Consider the following 18,549-nt stretch of genomic DNA (forward strand, 5'->3'; position numbering starts at 1 on the left):
TGGGAGAGCCCAAGGCATGGAATGTGGGGGACGGAGCTCAGAGCAGGGTGGGGAAGCAGACAGGGCAGGGCCTCAGAGGACACACCGGGGTCTGTTCAGGTGCAGGGTCCGGGGTCTGGGCCCCAGAAAGGAACTCAAGCCATCAGCACTCGAGCTCTGGGAGCCTGGGGAGCTGGTGGAGTGACTGAGGATGCTAGGCCTCCCCAGGGCGGCGGGCTACCCACGAAGGTAAAAGCAGAGAAAAATACTCACACAGCCGAGCCCAGGATGCAGGGATCCAATCTGCGGGAGAACGCGAAACCAACAAAAGGGTGTTCATGTTTCAAGGCCACGCCCAGGCCCATGCTACAAGTGCCCTCCCTACACCTCCCCTCGGGCTCCACTCAGCCAGTATGTGGGGGACCCGCTCTCGCTGGCAGAGTTCTCTGAGAGGTCCCAGGGGACTCCTGGGCCACCCAGGAAAGGCCACCAGCGTCAGAGGCCCAGAACCAAGCCACTGTACAGCCCCTGCCCGATTATTAGGAGCCTTGGCTCTTTTCAGATGTAACGCAGAGTCAATAGCTGTCGTGCCCAAATAGGACAGGAGACGCTCGGAAAACCCCCAAGCCCTGGCAGAATTCACTAGCCCTGCTGGAAGGGACCACATGGAGTGGGTGGGTGGGAGTGAGAAGGCCTGGCAGGCAGCCCTGCCCAGGTGGTGCCTGGGCCCACCACGTACCGGCTTCTTCCCCACAATGAGCTTCTCCACCTTCTGCACCTGGGACACGTGGTCCTCATTGGTCTTCAGCTCTCGCTTACGGATCCGTTCGTAGATCCCGATCAGCATCTCCCGGGGAATGTCCTCGCCATCGTCCACACCTGGGCAGGGGATGCAGCTGGATATCAGGGTGGGCCCCAGGCTCACTCAATTTACCAGTTTCTAAAGCAAATCAGAGGAGCGAACCTTCCAGCAGACCCAACAGAACCAAAGACCTCCCAGGCAGGCCCACAGCCACAAGACATTTTCAGTCAACACAAATTTCCTGAGTCCTCTTACCAGGAACAGTCCCAGCACATCTGACCCGGACTAGTAGGTGATGCGTGTCAGGGACTGAGACACCTCTAAGCCATGTTCAGAGGGCTTTATAAATGCTACCTTGCTCCACGCTAACCACAGCCCTGCGAAGTGTGCATCTTCATTCCACAGATGGGAAGGCTGAGGCTGAGGTGTGGGGAGGCTGGAGTGAAAGGAGGCTGGGGTGTGTGAGTGTGGGCTCCGATGGACCTGGTGCCATGTTCTACTTTCACCCTTACTAGCTGTGTGACTACGGAGGAGTGACTGCGTCACCCATGCTTGGTGTCCTCCTCTAAAATAGGTCACCTAGAGCACAGGCTCGTTGTGAGGAAACGAGGGGCACCTGGGGCGTGCCCGGCTCTGCATCTGAGCGGTCAGAGTGCTGCAGTGTTTGCTGCCGCTGGCCCACATCATGTGGGCAGAGGCTGGAAGCTGGGCTCTGACCCGGGACTGCCCTAGCCACAAGCACACACCGCTTTCTTCCTCCCCACTCTGAAAACTGCTGTGAGCAGAGAGACACCGTGTACACGCGGGAAATGCAAACTCACTTCGAAGTGAGCTCCACCCTCACCCCTCCGCCAGGCTGCAGTCCGAAGGGCTGCAGGGCTTGGGGAAGAGGGGTCTCCCACAGACGGCTGGCAGGACAGGAGATGCTCCACCCTGGGGTAGGCAACCTGGCAATGCCTGTCCAAATGACAAGTTCTAGCACCCTCTGGTCCACTGACTGCATTTGGGGGAACTTATCCCACGGGAAATGAGATGCATACAAGTTACTGCAGCACTGTTTCCAAATGGCAAAAGACTGGAAGTAACCGGTGCATCCATTACATATCAGCATGACAGGCTACTTACTACCCACCTGCCAAGGACAGTGAGGAAGGCCACAGTAAAGCACATGGGCCGTTTCTTAGACTTAGTAAGTGGGAAAAGTAAAGTGCAAAGTAGCAGAGGGTAAAGTCATTCCTGCACATGTGCATTGCATGGGCGCAGCACAGCTGGGGGCACGGCTAGGGGAACCAGAACCGAGGACCTTCAGGGGCAGAGGCTATGCCCCGAGCAGGCAGGGCAGGCTGGGAAGGAAACTCTGCTAGGCACCTTCTAGTATTTTCTTTTTCCTAAATAGACTTTATTTTTAGAGCAGTTTGAGGTTCTCAGCAAAACTGAGCAGAAGGCAGAGGGATTTCCCATGTATGCCCTGACCCCCGACACTCACAGCCTCCCCTGCTGTTGCCATTCTCAACACAGTGCTCCACTGGCACAACGATGAGCTTACACTGACGCATCAGCATCATGCGAGGTCCGTGTTTTAGATTAGGGTCCACTCTGGGTGTTGTGATTCCGTGGGTTTGGGCAAACGTAGAACGACCTTCATCCACCATTATAGCATCCCCCAAACAGTGTCTCTGCCCTAAAAAGCCCCTGAGCTTTGCCTGCCCATCCTCTCCTCCCTCAGCCCTGGGCAGCCACCCATCCTTTTCCTGTCTTCATAGTTTTGTCTTTTTCAGAATGTCACAGAGTTGGAATCACAGAACATGCAGCCTGTTAAGACTGGCCTCTTTCACTCGGGGCTATGCACTTGAGGTTGCTCCACGTCTCTTCGTGGCCGATGGCTCACGTCTCTCTTGTGCTGAGCACTACTCCACTGTCTGAAGGAACAAAGTTTATTTATCCCTCCACCTGCTCAAGGACATCTGGTGGTTGCCAAGTTTTGACAGTTTTGAATAGAGCTGCTATAAGCATCGGTGTGCAGGTTTTTCCATGGGCCTAACTTTCCAGTTCATTTGGGTAAATATCAAGGAGCACAACTGTTGGATCATATTTTCTGGTTTTTCAACTATGTGAATAAAAAAATAAAAAAATTTAAAAGCAAACTTTAATAAAAAGGAAATACTCTTAGTCTGGCATCTGTGGTGAGCTGTTCCTTCTTCACAGTCCTCCAGCCCCCAGGACTCTCCTGCTGTGGGACCCACTGGACACACTGGGGTGACCCACTCCAGAGAGGATGTGTGTTGGGGTGGGGGCGAGGATTTCCCTACAAAAAGGACAAGCTATCCATACACTCAGCACCGAGCACCAGGCTGGCTCTGGGAGACCAGGGACCTGCCTGGCCTCTGCCATTTCCTGGCTGACGCGACCCTGGGGTGCACAAGGAAGATGAGAAAAAACGTCCTGAGCTCCGGGCTGAAAAGAGGTGATTTGGTGGGGACAGCCCAGGCTTGGGAGACAGAACCTGCAGCTCCCTCATTGGGACTGGGGTACTCAGCCCCTTCCATGGGAAGCAGGGAGGTTCCTGCCACCCTGTTGCCCAGAGAGCTGGCAGGATTGGGTGTAACCATGGACAGGAACCACAGAGCCACAGCCACAGGGGTGTGGGCTGGCCACCACCTGACTCAGCAGCCCTGCCCGCCAAGCCTCTGCTCTGGGCCAGTCATTTCTGACTGATTCCTCCTGTTATTTCTCATTCAGGGGAATCCCAGGTGACATGCAAGAGGTTCTAAAGTAAGAAAAAAAAAATCAGGCCAGACATCGTGGCTTAAGCCTGTAATCCCAGCAGTTTGGGAGGCCAAGGTTGGAGGATCACTTGAGGCCAAGGAGTTTGAAACCAGCCTGAGCAACATGGTGAGACCCTACCTCTAGAAAAAATTAAAATTAAAAATTAGCCGGGCATGGTGGTTTGTGCCTGTGGTCCCAGCTACCTGGGAGGCTGAGGCGGGAGGATCTCTTGAGCCTGGGAGGTCAAGGGTAAAGTGAGATATGATTGCACCACTGAGCTCCAGCCTGGGCGACAAAGTAAGACTGTGTCTCAATAAATAAATAAATTTAAACAAATCAGAGATCCTCAAACTGCCCTTGGGCTGCCAGAGGGAGACCCTGTCTCTAAATATGAATAAATAAATAAAATAAAATTAATTAATTAATTAGAAGAAATCAGAGGCCCTCAAACTCCCCCTAGGTTGCCAACAGCCTGCAGCACACAGCTGGCTTTCCTGGAGGTGATGAGCGTCCAGCCTCTATCGGGGGTCATGTGGGAGGCTGTGAATCCCAGAAACAGGTTCGGCCCCATGGGAAGGCTCAGGGTAAGGGAGGCCCCGGGTGGATGCAGAGGAGGCCCTGGCCTCCTGGCTGCTGCTTGGACACCTGGGCCTGGGAGTACATCTGTTGCACCAAAAAAGTGTCCACTGGTGGCCCTTGGGACCTCCCAAGATGCCTTGGTTCCCAGGAACTACAGACTTGACAGACTTAGGGCCTGCCATGCCCCTCTGACATAGTAGGAGGCCACATGCAGTGACTGCTGGGTGCAGGGAATGGCTGTCTGTGAGCTCTAAGCCATCCTGCAGTCCGCTCAGTACCCCTTCCTGCCTCCCAAGGGAGGTGGCAGAACCACTCTAGTCTTGGAGCCTAGCTTGGGTGCCATCTCCCCGTAACCTCTGCTGCCTGGGGTTCCTGCCACAGTGGCGCCCACCACCAGGGGAAGGGGAGAGCACCTGAGACCCCGGAGTGGAGCTGGAGCTGCTCCCTGGAGTGACCCTGTCCAAGGAGAGGGGGTGGCAGAACCACCACTGAATAAACAGAATGAACAGCTTTGTCAGCTCCACACAGTCTTAAAGCCGGGTTGGATTCACACCAGCTCTTCTTTGCTTTGACAAACAGTGACACCCTTTCCAAGGAACCCTCAGTCCCTGTCCTTTCAACCCACCCTCAGCTCTTGCAGCCAGGGTTCCCACAGGGGCAAAGGGACACAGTGCCTTCCCCCTTCCTTCCAGGGCCTCTGGGGCGCACAAGGGACACACTGGGCTGGCATGGAGCTGCCTAGGAGAAGGTCACAGCCTTTTAGCTCCTTTCCTGTCTCTGATCACGAAAGGAGGACTCGCTTCCCACAGACCCTGCATCCACACCTCCCGGCACATGCCCTCCTCCCCAAGGGCAGGGAGCCGGGTCTGCACCCCAGTGCCAGCAGCCAGAAGCTGCACTGGCTAGAATTCAGCAGCACTGCTTTCTTTTCATTGCATTTGTTTTTATAATTACTTTCTATACCAGGCAAATGCTACTGGTTTTCCATTTACAGTAGCGATGTCAAGTCCCCTTTTAAAATATATACTTTTAGGTAAAAAGACAAAGAAAAACGCCAGTTTCATCCTTCAAGGACAAGCTAACAGTGTCACCTTCCCTGCAAGGAAGGTTTCCCAACACCCCAAGGCCCTGGCCTGTGCCCCATGGGGGCGCCTCTCAGGCAGTGCTCTTTCCAGTCATCTCTGCTGTGCTCACCGAAGGCCCCTCCATGCCAGGCCCTGGCATGCTAGAGCCCAGCTCCCCAGCTCAAGGCTGCCTCACGCCCCTGTCTGCCCTCACACCTGGGGAGGGCCTGGCCAGGGCAGGTGCAGGAGCAAGTCTGCGGATGGCCAACTGCCTGAGACAGCTCACCTCGGAGGTTCTTGATGAAGTCCTCCAGTTTCATCTTGCGCTCGGGCTTGACATTGGGGCTGTACATGTCGGTGTTCAGCAGGATGATGGCAAAGGCCAGGATGAAAATGGTGTCTGGGTTCCGGAATTGCCGCACCACTCCGGGGTTGCAGATGCAGTAGCGCTGGCTGCGGGACGGGAGGGAGGGGGTCAGAGCCATGGTGCACGGTGCAGCAAGAAGCACGGCCCCTCTCTCACCAGCAGAGGCTGTCACACGCCACTGAGCCTCAGCTCCTGCCTCTGGTGAGTGAGGATCATGCCCGCCTATCAGAGTCGGCCCTGACTGCCCACTCGCCCTCCTCACTCTACTGCAGTCCCTCCTGCCCTGCAAGGCTGGGCCCCTCTCCCTGCTGCCTGCAATGGGAATGTCACAGCGGGTTTCGGGCCTGCCCTCGAGGGCAGGTGAAAGGAGCCCAGGCCTCCACACCAGCTCAGAGGGAGAGGTACCCTGCCTTGTCTCAGCCATGGCTACTGAGGGGCCTCAGGTTCAACAGCTGTGGACCGACAGCTGCGAGAACATCCACCGCCTTAGAGTCAGCCTGCTTGCCACTCCCGCTGCCACCCCAGGAGCCCCTCCATTGGTGACTTCGTGGAGGGGCAGGTGACAAGAGGCAGGGACAGAGCAGATGAGCCAGGCAAAGTACCGGGACTGAGGCTCATAAGCCCCGCTTAGTGCCCTCCCCTCCAGGAAGCCATCCTGGAAGGAAGTGGGTGCATGCTGCCTCCCGCCAGGGCCCTGGGGTTGTCTTCCCTCTGTATCCTCAATCCTCCTGGCCCACCACTGGTGCTGAGCCCAGAGGGCTGGGTTAGCAGCTGACTGGTGCCACCCACACCCAGCACTGAACACACAGACTCCTCCACAGCCAGTCTGCATGCAGTCCCAGAATGGAGGACTGCATAGTGACCACAGGCTCACTGTTGGGTCAGGAGCTGGGCTAAGTGTGCCCATGTGTCCTGTGTCATTTTGTCCTTGCACCCCTCTCTAGGGTATGTGCTATTGTTATTCCACTTCACAGGTGAAGAAATGAAGCACAGAGGAGTTAAGTAACCAGCATAGGGCCACACAGCTGGCAAGTGGTGGAGTCGGTGACTGAACCAGGCAACTGGCTGGCTGGCTTGTGCTCTGAGTCACTGTGCTGCTCCTTGTGAATGAGCAAATGAATGACTAGACAGACGGACCGTGGATGAACGCAGAGCTGTGGGGAACTTGGAGGAAGAGCATTCAGAATCCCGATTTGAACACCCAGAATCCTAGCAGTCGCGATCAAAACCTTTTTCAACTTTGGTTTCCTTATCTTCACACAATTAGAATAATCAGTACAGTCTCCTCCACCCGCACCACCTCACAATGGCTGAAAGGAGTCTGACACAGTGCCTGGAATGCAGGAGGGACCACTACGATCACCCCAAAAGCAATATTCAGGAAGACATGGCCCTGTCTAGGGATGACTGGGATGCAGCCTTTGGTTCATCCTCGGGCTCTGAAGCTGGGGACACTGTCCTCCCCCGATGCAGCACCCTTAGCCAGCGCGGGCCCCACCTGAAGGCCTCGATGAGCCGCTCCACTTTCTGAGCCTCTCCTTGGACACGAATGTGCGCCTGGAATTTCCTGAGGGCCTCGTCGAGCTCCATCGCAGAGAAGTCCATCTCATCTACCACACAGCTAGAACAGAGACAGATGGTCCCACATAAACACCCCTTGTGGGTGCAACACACCCAGCCCACGCCCAGGTGATGGTGCCTGGAGTCCCAGGAATGGGCTGTCTCCTGGCAGGGAGGGCCCCTGCCTGACTCCATCCAATCAGCCAAGAGCCTTCAGAATGCAGCAAAAAGACCTCCAGGCTTCTGGGGAGCCCGTGAAGCCCCTGGATCTAGGGAAGCGTGTGTGCCTATATTTATATGGACAGTTTTCTCAGAGGGGCAGAGCATATGGTTATTTGGATCAAAGCCCTTCCCAAAAGACAAACATTTTTAAGCACAGCCCTCACCAGGCACACAGTGGACGCTACCGTGAGTCTCCTCTCCTTCTGCATGGGGTTGGGGAGTTGGCTGCCATTTTCACAGTGAGGAAAGGGGTGCCGAGGGTGTTGACACTCAGAACGAGCCTGTCCTCTTGTGAGGAGAGTATCAGGGTGGTGGGCTGGGTTTTGCAGGTGCTTTTCCAGGGACTTGAATGGGCCATACACTCTCATCCGTGGCGCAGAGCCTGGAGGGGTGGCTGATGAATGGTCTCTACATTCTTCCCATGGCCCTGCCCCCAGCACACCCTTCCAGTTCTTCCTATGGTGACCCCTGCACCAGGAACTCTGGGGCAGACTCCAGCTTCTGGCCCAGTTCCCTAATGACGCTGCAGTCACTCTCATGGGGCAGAGGCCTGGCTAGGCAGGCCTGACTCTCCCAGGGCCATCCCTGCACAGGGGTGATGCAGCTGCTTCCATCCTCCTCCAAGCGCTCAAGGCCTCCTGGGGCAACAGCCTTGAAGGTGGCTGTGGAGCAGTGGGGAGAGGGCAGCAGGGAGCAGGCAGAGGATTTGCTGAGCAGCAGGCGCAGTGGCCCTGCAGATGCCTGGGGTGGTGGCCTGGGGGAGCCTGCCACTTCCTGAGGCCACTGCTATTTTCTGACATGAGGAGAACAATGTGCGGATTTCCTAAGGACCAGGGATCAGCTTGGAGCGGAGAGTCGGGGCAGTGTGGGAATGGCTGCAGGGGATGGGGCGGGAGCTGGGCATTCACCAAGGAGCTAATGTGCTTTCCCGTGGACATTTCCTCATGTCTGCTTCAAAGAGGGGAGGGGCAGTAGCACCCTATCGATACAGTAGGCTTCTTCAGGTGCTGAGCAGGGAGAAAGGCGCCCAGCCTGCGCATGGTTGGCCAACCAAGGGCACGGACGTTCTGCTGGTGCCTGCCATGCGCTGTCCACACTTAGCCTCCTGGGTGTGGGCCTGGGACTACATGAGTACCTGTGCAAGTGAGTCTGTGTGTATGGGGGTGTGTGCCCAGGCCAGCTCCCACTCTGAGCCTCAGTTTCCCCACCTATGAGACAAAAAGGGCGACAGCACCCGCTGCCTCCTAGGGAAGCAGCAGAGACGGCAGGTGAACTGGCCAGCCCCAGGAACGTGAGGCCTCGTGCTCCAGGGACTGCTGCTCCTGGGCACCTGCTCCCTAGCCGTCGCTGGTCCCCTTGGCTGCACATGGGCAGGACTGCACGGCTGGAAGGGACTGCCCCTGCTATGGGACGGCCAGCATGTTATCCTGCTCTGACTGCTCTTCCTGGCCCGCTGTACTGGCTCAGAGAGTTGGGAACCCATTTTTCTGCAGGGCTTCAAGTAGCCGAGAGTGCTATGCTCGCCAGCTCTCTGAGCTGGGGGGAGCTGTGGGATCAGGAGGTAGGGATAGACACATAGCCCAAATCTCCCAGCTGGGAGAATGAACCAGGGTCAGAGCTTGGCATGGCTGTCCACAGGGAGGCAGCTCACTTGGTCTGGCTCCCTACTGCTCACCCCAGGGGTGAGCAGGAGCAGGCAGGGCCTGCAGTCCATGCAGGAGGAGGGCAGCCAGGCCAGGGGAAGGGGCTCCTGCCAGCCCTGCTGTGGGAGGCTGCAGGAACGTGAGTCACTAAGGGCTGTGTGCTCAGCGCTGGGTCGGAACGATTGTGCTTAGGGATGGAGGGAAGGGAGGGGCTAGGGTGCATGCCAGAGGGCAGCTGTACTGGCAATGGGGTCCACGTGTTGGACAGCAGGTGCCCACCTGTGTGCTGGGCAGATGTGGGGCATCTGCCTGTGTGTGTCTAGAAGTTAAGAACAGAGAAGTAGGGGCCCAGCCCATGTCCCAGCAAGCAGTGTAGGCCCGGCCCTGTGTATGCCCAGGGTGCATGAGGGCACGTGTGGAATCGGGTCCCACCCTGCAGCACTCACTCTAGCACGTCGCGGTTGAACTGCTTCTGCCGGTTGCCCAGGAACTCGCCGATCATCTGCCGGCTGAGGCCCTTGCGCTGCAGCAGGAAGTGGGCCACCCCCACGGGCGTGTCTGGCACGAAGCCACGCTCGATGAGGTACTGGACTCCCTTCTCAGGCTTCCTGGGGTGGGACAAGAAACACACTCAGCCCCAGCTGCCCAGCCACCTGCCAGGCAACTAGGGGGGAATCTCCGCTCAGTGGATGGTTGACATTCTCCCTCCCTGCCCAATTGCACCAGCCCTCATCCCTGTAGGCATTTTGGGGTCTCTAGTTCCAACTCCTGCCTGAGTGGGGACTTAAGAGCCCAGGCTGGCACTGGAAGACCCTAGGCTCCAGGCATCTTGCCCTGTCCCAAATCCCAAATGTGGGGAGCCTGGTACAAAAGTCTTCAACTAGACTCGCCCAGACCTTGTACAAAGAATGGGCTGAGCTGGCTGCAGGGGTGCTTCCGTGGGTGCTGGAGCCAGGCCGTCACTCTCCTGCCCTGCCTGCAGTCCCTTCTCGGCTGCCCGGCACTGGCCCCAAAAGTCTGCACACACATTCAGAATTAGGATCCCTGTCTGGCCCAACTCTCTTTGCCCCTCAGTGTGAAAGCCACTGCCCCTGACTGCACTTCCAAGCAGACTGGAACCCTCCACCTGTCAACGGACAATAAGGAATAGCAGCTGCAGCACCGGCAGGAGGCACTCACTCTACCGTCGTCAAGGCGCCCTGTGCAAACTCACTTACCCGATTCCCACTCGGGGAGGTCAGCACTCTGGTTACCTGAGGTACTCAGGAGCCCGACAGCCATATGGCCTTCCAGGGGCCCTGGCTTCCCTGTTGTAAACACTGAGGAAGTAGTCAGATGCCTGCAACGACGCACTCAGTAAGTACCATGAGAGGTTTCTATGCCGAGTCCCAATTCATGGGAGCGTGACGGAAGTGCAGAGGGGCAGTTTCTAGCTGGAAGTCACAGCAGCAGCAGCAGGGCTGGCCCTGCAAGGCTGAGTGTGTCCAGTGGAGACCAGGCCCCCAGAGCATGGGTCATTCCGCTGGCTCAAGCCTCTCAGTGCCCAGGATGTGTGCAGAGCCAGGCCTGTGCAGGAATGGGCACATGTTGTGGACTGATGGGGCCTAGTGCCAGGCAGGCTGCGGGACCATGGCATTGACCCTGCTGCTCCTACTAGCCCTGGGAGCAGGCCCTGCCTCCGTGTGGCACTCTGGCCATGTGAGCCCTGGCAGGCCTCTTCTCCCTTCGAGCCTCAGACGTCCTGCCCATCTTGTGGTACGTCTCTTGCTTGGCTGACCTGGCAGGGTGGTCCTGGTGGTCAAAGGAGAGAGACTGGGCCGGGTGTCATGGCTCACACCTGTAATTCCAGTACTTTGAGAGGCCGAGGTGGGTGGATCACCTGAGGTCAGGAGTTCCAGACCAGCCTGGGCAACATGGTGAAATCCCATCTCTACTAAAAATCCCAAATTACCCAGGCGTAGTGGCCTACGCCTGTAATCCCAGCTACTCAGGAGGCTGAGGCAGGAGAATCGTTGAACCCGGGAGGCATAGATGCAGTGAGCTGAGACTGTACCATTACACTCCAGCCTAGACAAGAGAGCACGACTCTGTCTCAAAAACAAAGGACAGACTGGTGTGAGAGGAGGGATTTGAAGATGGCCACACATGTGACCCTGGAGGATGGGTGTTATTCTCTGCGGAGTTTGCCAGGCCATTCAGGGAGCTGTGTGGAGCCATCAGGCCAGACCGGCTCCATGTCCCCCTGCCCCGAGTCCTCAGAGCCACCGGGGGCTGTCAAGCAGTTGGGACACCCTCCAGGGACATGTGCTTCCTCAAGAATCCTCGAGGGGCCCAGTGTGGCTTGTGCTCCCTTGCCTCATGGCACACCCAGTACCCGTGCTGGGGTATAATCGGCTGGGTCATCCACTAACTGGGGGGCTGGACCTGACCCCTTACCCCAGTGGCTAGAGGTCTGTATTCTTCTGTCCCCGGGGTGGGGAATGGAGACGAAAGCTGGTGTCCACCTGCTGCATAACTTGCACAGCTCCTGGTTGAGAGCAATGCACTGCCAACACTGCATTTCCACGTGCAAGTGAAAGCAAGCCTCCTGACTGCAAGGTGACCCTGCTATTTTTACCCCAGGACGGCCACCCCCCTAAGCTTGTCCCCAGGAGTGTGGCAGGGAGCAGCCGCCAGCCAGCTTTGTCCTGGCACAGAAGTGGTAATGGAGTGGCCCTGGTCCCTACCTGTCCCAGGGCCCCAGGACAGAAGGACCAGGGTTTCACTGTTCACAAGATCACATGCCTATGATTCGGGGTCTCCAACCAAGAACTGCTCCAATGCCCCAGGCCTCTATGGTCAGAGCCAGAGCAGATCCTGGGTCCTCACCACCCTGCTCCATGCCAGCTCTAGCCCACACCCTCTTCTCCCTCCCTCAGCTTCCAGGGGAGGGGTTGCCATGGCTCACCTACAGTTGGGTTTTCTTTGGCTCACACACCGTTAACAAAAAGAATTCTAGTTAGTTGCTAGTATTTAAAAACTGGAAGAGTGCACCAAAAATCTGGATTTCTGGCTTCTGAAAGGTCAGACCTTCTGGCATCCCTGGCTGCTGCTCCCTGGCTCCTATGGCAGTGACTGGGGGAGCTGGGCTGGGCTGCCCCCACCCCTGCTGCCTGGTCCCTCCCCACACAGGTGCATGCTCTGCCCCACACCCAGGCTGCCTGGTCCCTCCAGGCCACTGCTGCAGTGCCCAGGTCCAGGCCCAGACGGGTCCCGCCTTCTGCTGCTTCCCCGGCCAGTGGCTGCTCTTTTTTTTGCCCCCATCCACCTGCTGGTGTTAATGTGCTATGTCCAGGGACTTCCAGGACAAGGCTCCTTGGCCCTGGAGGCACTCAGAGCACAGGGGAGAGGGGAAGGCGCTGTGGGAGGTGGGCATGTGGGCTCTTCGGGATCAGGGAGCACCGTGTGTCTGCTGTGCCAGGCTTCACCTGGTGAACGTGGGGTGGGAGCAGGCCGTGGGCCCCTGTGGGTACAGCCGAGAGGCCTAGTCTGGGCAGGCAACAGGGGACACAGACTGAGGGATCAGGCAGTTTCCTGAGGAGAGGTGACAGTGAGGACAAAGGCCCTGAGGTGGATGGGGAGACCTGAGAGCCTGCTCCAGGGTTGAACACAGGGACCCCGGGGGAAGGCAAAGGGGGCAGTAGGCCGGTGGGCAGATGGCACTGTGCTGCAGGCCACGGGGAGGGGTCTGGCTTTCTCCCAGGTGGGCTGAGAAGGCCCAGAGTGCTGTGAAGAGGGCGGTGATGGGGGTCCTAAGTCCACATGGGTGATGCTGTGCTGGGGAGATCACGGGCCAGGGCCTAGCTGGCAGCTGAGTGAGGGGCTTCTGCGGGTACCCAGGCGTGCTGCAGCAGAGGCGGGAGGGGGCCAGGTCGAGGACACAGTCTGAGGGCAGAGGTCAATATTAGCTGAGGGATCTGTGATGGGGGTGGCTGAGGTGGGGGCAGTGGAGGTAGGGGCAGGAAGGACGAGGAGCAGTGGGTCCAGGATGGTGTTGGCTTTGAGCTTTAACCTGGTACGGGGGATGGATTCCACCTGGCAGACTTCAAGGGCGATGCCGCAGAAGCGAGGACGCCTAGTGATGGGGCCTGGGCGGGTGACAAGGAGCTTGCCACTGACCCAAGGGGAGCTGGGGAGGAGCTGTGACTGGACGGCCGGCTGGGGCTGGCTCCAGGGCAGGGCTGGGCATCTCCACAAGGCTTCCTGAAGGAGTGACAGGTCCTCAAAAGCCTCCCTGACAGCAGACAGCTGGCCAGAGAGCTGTCATTTACTGGTGGGAATCCCCTGCCATTGGGCCCTTGCTACCTCCCCAACTCCTAGCTCATGTAATGAAGCCCTTCCTTCCCCAATCTGTCGGTAGTGGCCCTGCTGGGCGGTCAGTTCTCCATCCACCCGCGCCCCCCCCACAGAGCTCCAGAGGTCTACCAAGCATCACACAGGCCGGAGGTGGGCCTTTGGTGTGGCCCCGGGCCCCCACTGCCTCCTCTCGCAGCAGGACTTCACTTTCCTGGCCACTCTAGGGAGGGTGCTGTAGGACACGCTTCAGCCACTGAACTGTGAGCCGAGGGGGTCTGTGTCACTTCAAGGGGGAAGCTGAACTGTCCCCTATGGACACCCACCTCATTCATTCCACAAACATTTATCGAGCACCTGCCCTGGCCAGGTGTTATGCTAGCACAGTGATGGTCCCCAACCTCAACAAACATGCCTTCTTGTTGGAGAGGGATACAGGAGGAGGTACAGTCCAGGGATATAGAAACATGTCACAGTACCAGCATCAGGGCCATGGCTGGGAGAGCCAGAGCCTGCACTTCTGTCTCAGCTCCACTTCTGGCTGGGTGACCCAGGGTGAGTTACTTAACCTCTCTGTGTCTCTGTATAATGGGGATGACGACAGTTCACACAACAGTTACTGTAAATAATCCAGGAGTTCATACTCAGCCAACACAAAAGCCTTGACAGATAACAAAACGGGGACATAGAAGGGTCAAAAAACTGGCTCCAGGTTGCCCAGCAAGATGAAGAGTGCTGGGACTTATAATCCACACTTGTGCCTAGAAGTCCCTAAAAATTCCATCTACCCTCTGGACGCCCTTCCTGCTGCTGAATATTTACTCTGTCCAACTCTGCAGTCACCCCATCCCACCCTCCCTCTGTGTACACCCATTAGTCTTTCTTCAGCTCTTCTTGCCTCCACCCTGTAGGGACCCAGCATCAACAGGTGCTGGCTGCAACCTTCTCACCATCCACACCTGACCCACCTCTGCACCCCAGGCCCCGCTGCGCCTTAAAATGCCCCAGCAGGCAGTATAGTCGGAGACCCCCAACTCCACCCCTGCAGTGTGCTCTCAGGTCTGGCCTTAGCTGCCTCTCTAAGCCTGGCTGAGCCAGCTTTTCCTTACATCAGATGCTGACTGAGATTCAAGTGTGACAGGTGAGCACAGACTGCACACCAGTCACTTCCTGCACACGTATCTCTCATGGTCATTTGGCTGCAAGCTGAGCTGCTGGTGGGAAGAGTGAGCTATGTGAGGCTCTGAGGAAGAGCCACTGCAAGGCTGTGGATTGCATGTGGGGAACACCTACCTGCTGGAGTCAAGCCCTGAGTGCTTACCCTGATATTTTCCCAGCAGGGGTGTGCAGGATGCAGAAGAGGATTCTCTCGCTCTCTCTTTTAGACATGGGCCTTGCTGTGTTGCCCAGACTGGCCTCCAACTCCTGGGTTCAAGTGATCCTCCCACCTCAGCCTCCCAGGTAGGTGGGACCACAGGCATGTACCACTGTGCCTGGCTCCAGTCCTTTTTAACTGTTCAGGATGATTAAGAGATGTGGAAGAGGATGGATGCCCAGGCACCTAGCTTCGGCCTTCAGGTGTCCCAGCCTACCCTCGAGCTCAGGCCGTAAAACCCGGTGGGCAGATTCTACTCTCTATTCCAGGCCAGTCAGAGCCCTGCATTCTGCTTGCCCAAGGAAGTGGTTCAGGGAGAGGCACGAGAGCCATGAGGAGCCAATGAGGGGAGGAGACTCTCTCTTCTGTCTATTGGGGTTGCCTTGAGGTTGGACTACAGGCTTGGGGTCTTCTGATGGCCCTCCTGCCCTGGGTTAAGGAGGATCTGGCAGGGGGGCAGGGCCAACCCTGAGGCAGATGGAGCCAAGAAATACCCAGGACTTCTCAGGTCCATGAACCAGTAAAGCCTCTTTGTTTAACCCAGTTTGACTGAGTTCCTGTCATATGCAACAGAGAAGTCCATGATTAACTCAGAGACCAATGCTGGGTTTGGATTGCTCGAGTATCTCCATGGCCAGAGGTCTGAGCCCACTTGTCAATCCTTGGACTGCAGAGGATCTCCATGGCCAGAGGTCTGAGCCTCATCTGGGGTGAGGATAAAGTCACCAAATTCAGCATTTAGGGAGTCCCTGCACACCTGGAAATGCCCTTCCAATCCAGCAACCCAAACTCAAGTCCCCCTGAGGTCTTGCAGAGAGGTGCCACTCCCAGCCTTTCCCATACTGTCCGGGCCAGCAAGCTCGCCACCTCCTGAGGCTGCCTGCTCCACCAAGCTCTAACTTTTACATGGCACTTTCTGGTAGCGTGAACCCAAGTGGCTTCCCCAGTATCGATCCCAGAGAGCAGGCAGGAGAATTACCCTCTGAAGTGTGGCAAGCACCCCCGCAGGGACTCCCTTGGTGCTGTCTTCCTCTACGAGGCTCAGCACCAGCCACCTCAGACCCAGCGTAGGGCTCGGGATCCTGGGCTACGGGTGGCATCAAGGGCCACAGCTCACAGTGGCCCATGTCTAGGGGAGCAGGGTCCCAACCTTCAAAGACCCAGCTCAAAGTGCTCCTAAGAGAGCCTGTCCTTTACACCGTCAGCACCGAAGGCTGTGGGAGCAGCACCACATATGCTCTGGGGCCAGCACTTCTGGTATGTGGCCTTAAGCTTGGGCCTGGGCTCTCGGCCTGGCTGCCAGCACCTGTTTCCCAGGATTGCTGTGAAGATTCAGTGCGACAATGGGCGGAAGGTGTTCAGCACGGGGCCAGCACTTGGTACAGGCTCTGCTTGCTGCTATCTTTATCAATGACAACAGACATGTTAAACACAAGGAGCACAGAGCTGGGGTGCATAGATCAGGGGCACCCTCTGAGCCCTGTTCCCAGAGGTGGAGGGGAATGGCCTCCAGGGGCGCTGGAAGGGTGAAACAGCCATTTTCCCTGCAGGCTCCTAGTGACAGTGTCCCCTGCCTCCCTCCTGTGGTAGCTCCAACAGGTGGATGGGACCTGAGGCTGATGGGTGGGCCCCAGGGGCTGGGTGCCGAGTGCAGGGGAGGCCAGGTCCACAGAAAGGGGCTGCCTCCAGGTGCAGGGCCCTGTACTGGAAGGGCCTCAGGGGCCCCAGTGAAAAGCTCCTAGCAAGCAGTCCAACCACACTGTCACGCCAGGTAGCCACCCAGGCCCTGCAAACATGTTTCTCAGACGAGCATCTCACTTCCTTTTGAGAGTGCCTGTGTCATCATGAAGCAGCTCTGAGGCCAAGGACACTCTTGCAGAGGTGGGAAAGGTCTGGTGTGGCCCACCTGTGACAAGGTCACCTGGGCCCATGCCAGGGAGGAATGTGACAGAGAGGGAGTGGACACAGCCAGGCATGTAGCCTGGAGGGCGTATACCAGGTACAGGAGCAGAAGACACTGGGGTGGGGTTCCAATCCGAAGGTGACAGACTCAGTGAGGTCCCTGCTGGGCACCTGCCCCAGCTCCACGTGCTGCAGTGGCCCCAGGACCAGTGCTTCAGGGCTGCGTGGCCTCCCACAAGTGGTGTGGCTCTGCCTCCTGGACCCAGTGAACAGATTTGTCACCCAGTGGGGAGGTGGGAGCCCGGGGCTATACCTGTGGTGGCACTCCCTACACCATGGATATTAAGAGGATGCGTTCAGGAGCCAGGTGGCCAGGGTGTGACATCCGTAGTCACCTACCAACTGTGTGAGCCTCAGCTCACCCACTGCCCAGGGGAGCATGCGTTAGTGCATCACAGGCCCTGGGAACCGTGCCTGGCACACTGTCAGCACATGGAAGGATTAGCCATTTTTGATATTTCTGACTGCTTGGCCCATCACAGCGCCTGTTGGGTCTTCCCAAAGCCCAGCGCTGGAAGCTCCCTTCCCGTGGCACTCACTCCGGGCACAGAAGCCCTAGCTGACCACAACAGCTGCCATCCACTGCACATTTTCCAGGTGCAGGCAGTGAGGCTCAGAGTTCAGGGAGTTGCCCCAGGTCCCGCAACTGAGAGGTAGCAGAGCCAGGGCTGAAACCCTCCTGCCTCTGGCTCCCCCACTTCCGCCCTCCCGCAGGACCACCAGCCAGGTGGGAGTGAGCAGCAGATGCCCGGAGGAACATCTGGACGCCTGGTAGACCTCAGCTGCCCCTCGGCAGCCCCCGGGATGCCCTCCCCGCCAACTCGCACCAGTTTCTCAGGCTTCATTTCTGTTCTTCCTCCCCGCTTATTGCTGGCTCTCCCACTTTAATATGTGATTCCCTTAAATGGGGTGTCCCTCCAGACAGAGGCCTGCACCAGGAACGTCTACTGCTTCATTGCTGGGAACTGAGAGCTGTGCTGGGGGCTGGGCAAAGGCTGGGACACACCACCCGCAGGGAGAGAAGTGGAGGTGGCGCACGGGTGCAGGGCCAGAGAAAGGGAAGGGAAAGAGCAGTTCCTACTTCAACTAAAAACCTGCCCAGCTAAGACCTGGCAACTCCACTTGCAGCCATCTGATCTAGGGGCCTGCTGGGCGTGTGTATGAGGATCACAGTTACTGTCACACCAGTGCTAGTTGTGAAAAGCTAGAAGCAACTGGCCTAGCCACGGCAGGGACTACCACACAGCAGTGAACAGGAGCAAGGCAGCCTATATGCAGAGCTCATGATACCCCTGTAAGACAGCATCACAGTCCCGGGCCCCAAATGATGCCAGCAAGGATCTAACAGTAGCAGCTAATACATAGCGAGGCCCTACCCTGTGCCACGTCCTGCTCTCAGCATTTCACACAGACCAATGCTTCACCCTCACCGCCCTGGGGTGGGGAGGATGCCCCCGGCATCAGCCCATTTCACAGATGCGGCCACTGTGGGACGGGGGTTATGCTGACCAAGGACATAGAGATAGGACGGGGGACAGCTATGATTTAAAGCCAGGCAGCCAGGCCCCAAAGCTGTGTTCTCAACTATGGCTGTCTGGAGTTCCCAGGAGTGCACATAAATGCAGAGGAAAAAAAAATCTGGAAAGAGAGACTGCAACGCAACATGCTGAGTCCAAGAGGATGTTATCCTGAGCCGCAAGGCTTGCATCTTCCGCAAAGAATGCATTCACTTGCTACACAGAGCACTAAAAGTTAACTGAATAAGAAAGAATCTACACAGACCAAAGCTGGCTGGTTGAGGGAGGTGGATTTTTCCTGGCCTGTCTCCCCACTGCTGGCCTCCACCTATCTACTCTGCAGGGACCCCAGCCTCCCCTCTAGGGGGCATGGGACTGGGT

The 18,549-nt window shown here is 57.4% G+C and overlaps 1 protein-coding gene across 11 annotated transcripts in view; it reads right to left on the bottom strand.

Moving 5' to 3' along the window:
* The window catches only part of IQSEC1 (IQ motif and Sec7 domain ArfGEF 1), a 372,639-nt gene that overhangs the window by 17,667 nt on the left and 336,423 nt on the right, over positions 1-18,549 (bottom strand). For all 11 annotated transcript variants that reach the window (XM_032262298.1, XM_032262305.1, XM_032262306.1 and 8 more), the window contains 5 exons: positions 9,429-9,590; positions 7,056-7,178; positions 5,477-5,643; positions 719-858; positions 253-282 (listed from right to left, as the gene is read on the bottom strand). In XM_032262298.1, the coding sequence (XP_032118189.1) occupies positions 253-282; positions 719-858; positions 5,477-5,643; positions 7,056-7,178; positions 9,429-9,590 (622 nt within the window). The remainder of the gene's footprint in view (positions 1-252; positions 283-718; positions 859-5,476; positions 5,644-7,055; positions 7,179-9,428; positions 9,591-18,549) is intronic.

The sequence above is a fragment of the Sapajus apella genome, unplaced genomic scaffold, assembly GCF_009761245.1.
Source record: "Sapajus apella isolate SASKATOON/1434 unplaced genomic scaffold, GSC_monkey_1.0 scaffold128, whole genome shotgun sequence".
Lineage (NCBI taxonomy): Eukaryota > Metazoa > Chordata > Mammalia > Primates > Cebidae > Sapajus > Sapajus apella.